This window comes from Pezoporus wallicus, unplaced genomic scaffold, assembly GCF_028554395.1.
Source record: "Pezoporus wallicus isolate ANWC-B61680 ecotype Strahan unplaced genomic scaffold, APGP_CSIRO_Pwel_v1 contig_8721, whole genome shotgun sequence".
In the NCBI taxonomy this organism is placed as follows: Eukaryota; Metazoa; Chordata; class Aves; order Psittaciformes; family Psittacidae; genus Pezoporus; species Pezoporus wallicus.
Window position 1 is genome coordinate 1,752,112 of NW_026635692.1, and position 6,543 is coordinate 1,758,654.

A 6,543-nucleotide genomic window follows, 5' to 3' on the forward strand; every position below is an offset into this window, starting at 1 on the left:
ATTGGTTGAGGAAAAAAGGACTATGAGATTTTAACTCACCATTTTATCCTCCTCCTCAGCTTCACTGGAAATTCAGTTCAAGTAAATAACTGGTACATTTCAAGCTCTCCTGTTTCTTAGGGAATACTTGTTTCATTGGATCAAGAGCAGTTCCCTTGTGAGATGTGCATGGCTGCTTCCATTGCCCTGATTTCCCTGTAAAGTGTACCCAGACACTCTCAGTTCCTAATCCACTGCATGTGCTTCAGAACACGAGTGCAGTTTTCAGTTTACATAGGACAGCTTACAACATGGAAAGTTTCAAGTATGGTACAAAGCCACAAGAGCCCTGTAACTGTCTATTTTGTTAATCTATCCTTCTGATCCACAGGAGAAAAAGGCATATCTCATGTGTTTGAATTTCCCTGCATCCATCTATCCTCCTGCTAGAACACCCTGAAAACATACTGCTTTCCTTTTCCTTGTAAAATAGCACAGTGGGGTACAGTTTTGGTTTGTCCTCATTGGTTTCAGTCCTGCAGCTCTGATCATTCAGCCCCACACACCGAAAGCAAGTGTCAGAATAACATATAGTTCCTTCTGCAGCAGATTGCCACGCTCCACAGTCTCCTCTGGTTTTGCTTCCTTTGCAGCAAATCCCTCCTGTCACATCGGTAGCTGTGCTGTGATATTAATTTGTCTTACACTGGTATGTCATATATTAGCTGTTAGTTCCACTGAAACTGCTCTTTCCTTCCTTTCTTTAAAGCTACGCATTCATTGTGTTTCACACGTGTGAAGTACCTAAGTCCGCCAGAGCTGAAAATCATTTCTAACTAAATACAAGCTTTTAGTCTGTTAATGCAATTGCATTGTAACAGTTTTATCCTTTGCACTTCGAATGTGAAAGTTGCATTTTGCCTCTGCTCCCAACATGTGGAATTTCATGCTACTTCACTTGTGGCTTAGACCAGACTGAATCACTTTCATTTTTGAGCCCCCCAGTTAAAGCAGAAGCAGGCAAATGACACCACCATAATTTGGTATATGATGCCAAATTAGGTATTTTTGACATTATGTTATTTATTGGTATCAGGTACCAATTGGGTATTTTTTGATGCAAGATAGGTTTGCTTTTAAAATCTTCAGATGCTTCTGGAAATATACTGTGATGCTTGAATATACCAAAATCGTGACGTGTGTTTTTATGTTGGTCTATAGTTGTATCAGACTCCAGAAAAGAGTCAGAACATGTCTAGATAACCTACACAGTACTTTCCAAGGAAGTTGCAGGGAGTTCTTCAATTATCTGTTTCAGACCAGCTGTCTAATGCGGGAGGAAGCAGCACTGCAATTGCTTGTGGATATAGCAGTGAGACTGCTGTCAGTGAAGGTCTCACAGAAATACAGTGATTTCAGTGCTGGCCTCCTACAACGGCACATCTCACTCTTGCCAGCCTCGAGTCCGGATTAACCAAAGTGATTTTTCACTGATCTTGGATGATCTCACTGCAAGCAGCAGTGGAGAGTATCTGTGCAATGCTTCAGTGCCTCACTACACAACGCTTACTGCGAGAGCTCTGCAAGTTGGGAAGTTGCCCCTCCTTCCAGTTTGGAGATGGGCACCGGCAAGGGGACCGCAGAGCCAAAGCGACAGTCAGACAGAGCGAAAAACATCACCTTGAGCAATTAATACAAGGGTGTAGGAGTGAGGTTTTATTATTGTTGTCCCGTGGAGAAAGAAACGTTACTCAAGATGGATTTATTTAAAGACCTGAAGTTTCTTGTTTTCAGTCAGCAGCTTCCTATGGCAAGGGTCTCAAAAGCAGTGGCTGCCCTCAGTTACCACCAACGGCCCTCAGAGCTGAGGGCACAGGGAGACTCTCAGGATCATGTCTTAGATGCTCTGCTGATAGCAAATATGGTCTTTAAAGGTGACAGGGAAGCCCTAAGGTGTGATAGGAATTTGCCTGCAGAAGAAACGTTGTTGAGGAGAACACACAGTTGTTACTTTCAAAGCTTTCAGTCTACACAGCAGGTGGTGTTTTACACCTGGGGTTGTATGTTTATATGCATGCCTGTGTTTTTTATGAGCTGGAGTACATTTCCAGTGGTGAAGTCTTAGTTAACAGTTATTTCCCTGTCTCCAGTTTCAAGACTGGGACTTCCTGATTGCTTTCCTAGCTCTTGAAAACTCACTGAAGGTTAAAAAAGATAGATAGACTCCATATTTCTATAATTAAAGTGCAAACAAGGTAGAGATTTGTTCAGAAATAGAATGTTTGGGATGCAGCCCAAAGGGGAAAAAAAAGAATCCCCAAACGTTCCAACAGTAACATAAGCATTTTATGCAATTACAATCACCTAAAAGACCAGGAACTAATGAGAACTTGAAGCAAGCCAGTAGTACCTGAAAAAGAGGCAACATAGCAGAAAAAGGGCTAGAATAGGTGATAAGAACTGTATATTCTTTATTTCCTTCCTCCTCCCCTATTGTAGCTTAGTTACAGCCTGAAAACTTGATGTCAGGTGTGTTTTAAATGGCAGTAGCTATATGTGAGCTAGAGGAGGGGAGTCAAAGCAAACAGTTAAGTCAGACAAACACTTTCTTGCAGCTCAAATTCCAGCATGATCTTCTTTGTCCTGTGAACCTAGCATTGTGCTTCTGAAGTGGAAAGCATCAAACACCTCCAAGGAGTTACACACTTAACTGATGCTCAAATTCATATATGTTTACTGGAGACAGATGCAAGCACCTGCCCAGTCCAAATATGATCGGAGCATCCTCTACAAACGCCTTTCTCTTGCTGCTCTCTGCAGTTGTATCTTGCAGTAGCCGTAAGTGATACCAATACCCTCTTTAGTGGCTAAATTACTGTTCCACTCACAGAACTGCAGAACAGAGAAGACACCAGAAGGATTATTGGCTTTGGGGCAGCACAGCCTGAAAGCAGGCAAGCAGATAGGGACAGTAGGGCATACGGGAACGAGCTAGATCAGTATGTTGGACAACGCTCACGGCACAGCAGTTGCTCAACTACCAGAAAGATTTCCAAGTGCCATTGGAAAAGGAGACTTTTAAGGGGAGAAGTGAGATGAACTTGCAATCGTTTCAGATCTGTGTAAAGAAAGGTTGCAGCTTAAAGCTGCTCTACCAAAGGCATTGACAAGATGTTAACATAAGCCTGCATGTGCCAAGCTAAAGGCAATGACTAGATTAAATGTTCTGTTTTGGGGGTGATTGTATTTTAACTGTTTGCCAGACATCCATAGGGAATCTCCAGAGGCATGTAGAATTTTTCACATTCTTTGAATGAGAAGCAACAGTGGAAAGGAAGCCTGAAGTGAAAGAATTGCACTTAAGGAATGAGTCCTCGTGGTCTGAGTGTTCTCATGTTGAAATTGGTGGGAGTAATGAGATGCTTGGTGCCTTATCTCCCATGGAATTCATTGCTACCACTCACCTTGGGATCTGCTGCTTCTTGTGCCCGCCTGGATTGCATGGTTGCACCATGGAGTTAGAAAACGTTTTAGATGAAAAGTGCAAAGATTTCACAACAGAAATTAGGAAATCTATGGTCCAGGCTGGATAACACTGAGTTGTTCTATTGGAAATCAGCAGTACCATTAATGGTGCTGAGCACTGTACCTAGAGGCACTGTACCTAGAACCATACTGGGGCACTTGACTGTTTTAAATGGGACTTGTGTGAAGGAAGTGTCAAATGATGCTACATGAGCATGGGTGGAATTGTGTATCAGCGCAATTCAGTAAAATGATCTGCTTTCAGCTATTTACACCTATGTAATTAAAGAATCACTTTACAGTGTGGGTCAAGCAAATTGAACATTGTTGTAGTAGTAACATTGGAAAGAAACTGAGACACTCTCCCTCAATCATAGCTTTTAGACTATAAATAAGAGAAAAACCATACCTTTGATACACTGATTGAACAGTAGTGGACATTCATTTGCAATACCGAGCACTGCTGTTAAACTGTTGGGATTTGTATTTTTAAAGAGAATTCAGGTAACACGTGGGACCTTGTCACAGGAGTGACTGTTGCAGTGATGTTGCTGGCAGTAATCATCGGCTTTGTCTGCTTCTTGCACAAGGTGTGTACAATCACTAGGGGATTCAGGTTTAGAGGTACTATGAAGCTTAAATCCAGACCTTGACTGTTGAATTAAAACATGAGTTTGATTTTCCTGGGATAAAGCGTACAAGAAAGAATCAAAATGTAGAACTGTGAGTCTCAGCATAAATAAACTGTCCTCATTCTTGTTATTTTCTGTGTCCACAAGGTCCCATTTGGTCCTGAACACAATAGTATGTTGGTTATAACAATGTTAACGTGCCCTTCCCTTGACCAGGTGCTCTCCTGTGCTCTATATAGACTTAAAAATTGGTCACTCTTCACAAATACTTTCTGATAACTCGCTTTAAAACAACCAAGCTGGTTTAATCAAACAAAGGAACCCCCGAATAAGCCAAACAAAATCCTTCAAACCAAAACAGAAAGTGCCCAAGCAATGCACATACCTAGTCTTCATTAGGGCCCAGATTACTGTGTCAATTACATCCAATGGCAAAGCTCACCAAAACTTCAGTGTGAAAAGTTATACTAATTTATATTATATATAATATATAATTATATATATAATATATACTAATATAACAACTAAGGAGACTGTTACAACCATATAGTCCCTGATCTCAATACTGTTTGCAGCTCTTGAATTTACTGGAGCACAGCATCTTCAAGTGGATGCATTTTATTCTTGTGCATTTGTAACAGGCTGGCTCTGTCTTAGAATGTTCTGTCTCCTGCATTTGTGGTGAGCATCCTTAACAAATGAACTTAGCTCTTAGTCCTTAGGATCCATCTTTCTGTGTCTGACAATATAGTCCTATCCATGGGGAGATACACCTTCAAACTCCCTGGGCCTGAAGATTTTGGCACAGCCCGAGTTTGTTAAAGCTTCAGGAGATGTTTTATGATGGTTACCATCATAAGGGTCAATAAGAACACACCAGAAAGACAACTCTAAAAGTACTAGGTCTCAGTCTTTTCTCATTTTTCTCTCACTTACAGGTTCACTTGCACGCTTCTTATTAGTCATTTTAATGCTATCTTGCATTGGAGATGATAATGTACTTTTGAGATGCAGTTGTTTAAGGAATTTAAACAAGATTCATTTATCTTGGGACCTGTTGAGACCTTTGACACATCACAATCAGAGGAAGCAGAACAGTTTACAGGTTAACTCGGCTCCAGTTACATTGATGGAGGACTACATGGAAGAAACAGGAATGTTTCTGCACTGTTATGTGGGGGTTAAAACTTAAACAGGGGAAGTTTAGATTGGATATAAGGAGGAAATTCTTTCCTGTAAGGGTGCCGAGGCACTGGAATGGGTTGCCCAGGGAGGTTGTGAATGCTCCGTCCCTGGCAGTGTTCAAGGCCAGGTTGGACAGAGCCTTGGGTGGCATGGTTTAGTGGGAGATGTCCCTGCCCATGGCAGGGGGGCTGGAACTGGATGATCTTAAGGTCCTTTCCAACCCTGACTATTCTATGGTTCTGTGTTTGTTTTACTCAGATAATGTTAAAATGGAAAATACTGACTGGATAGCGACTGTGTCTTGTTCTGTTCCCATACAGGATTCAGTTTACACATTAGTAGTTCTTACAAGCATTTTTTATCTTCCTAGAAACACAAAAGGAGTCTTATGAGCACCTTGACATAGTGGGAGAAAATCCCTCTCTGCACACACAAATGCTGCTGAAAAGAACAGAGTTCCTTCACCTTCCCTGTTACTCTCAAAGCCACACGGAAATGCGATTGTCTGAGCAATGGTAGCAAGCAACTGAACTGGTAGAAAGAAGAAATAAATGTAAGTCAATTGACACTAGAATGTGAGGAGTCAGCACGGAACATGAGAACTTGGGTATCCTAAAGGGGCAGCAAAGAACTTCCCATAGAAAAAGAATCAGTTTTGTGGGATTTTCTCCCCCCCGTATGAGGGAAGGAGAAGGGTTCCTGTTTTGCACTTCATTAAGTATCTTAATGTCAAGCAGAGACAACGTACCTGTTCAAAAGATCTAAGAGAACACCCTGTTCCTGAGTCACAGGCGGTCCTGATGGAACATGTCTCTCCACAGCATCTCCTGTCTATCTCTCCTGCAGCTGGCGAACAAAAGTGCTTTGGAAGCCGTGGAAGCCTCTAAACTGTTCATAAGCAAAAGGTGACTTTCTGCTCTCCTACAAAACTCGTACAGACTGCGACTGGCAGGACAGAGGGAAGCTGGGTTATCCCAGGTTTAATGCTGTGCCCTGCCCTGCCCAGCTTTAATCTGTGCTGCTTTAACAGTCTGCATGCGAAATACATAAGCGCTGTGAAGCATGACTGGATTTGCCCTTGGTTTTGATTTTGTCAGAGATCTGCCAATTAGTATTTGTTCCAACATAATGAAGTGGGCTGTTGGCAAGATGTAATCCTTTATTGATCCCTGGGGCTTGGCAAAACAGAAACATAAATAAATGAATGGAATACACTATGCAG

General features: G+C 41.9%; 1 protein-coding gene across 1 annotated transcript; it reads left to right on the forward strand.

Annotated features, from left to right (window-relative positions):
- The first annotated feature begins 290 nt into the window (after window positions 1-290).
- HHLA2 (HHLA2 member of B7 family) lies at window positions 291-1,911 on the forward strand. The gene is made up of 3 exons (XM_057397298.1): window positions 291-304; window positions 1,382-1,565; window positions 1,774-1,911. Exons 1-3 carry the CDS (start codon window positions 291-293, stop codon window positions 1,909-1,911), a joined length of 336 nt encoding a protein of 111 aa, XP_057253281.1.
- Window positions 1,912-6,543: the final 4,632 nt, after the last annotated feature.

Excerpts from the sequence above, each read along its gene's own strand:
- HHLA2 (XM_057397298.1), top strand. Across the intron at positions 1,566-1,773 it reads TTACTGCGAGAGCTCTGCAA|TCAGCAGCTTCCTATGGCAA; the intron begins GTTGGGAAGTTG and ends TCTTGTTTTCAG.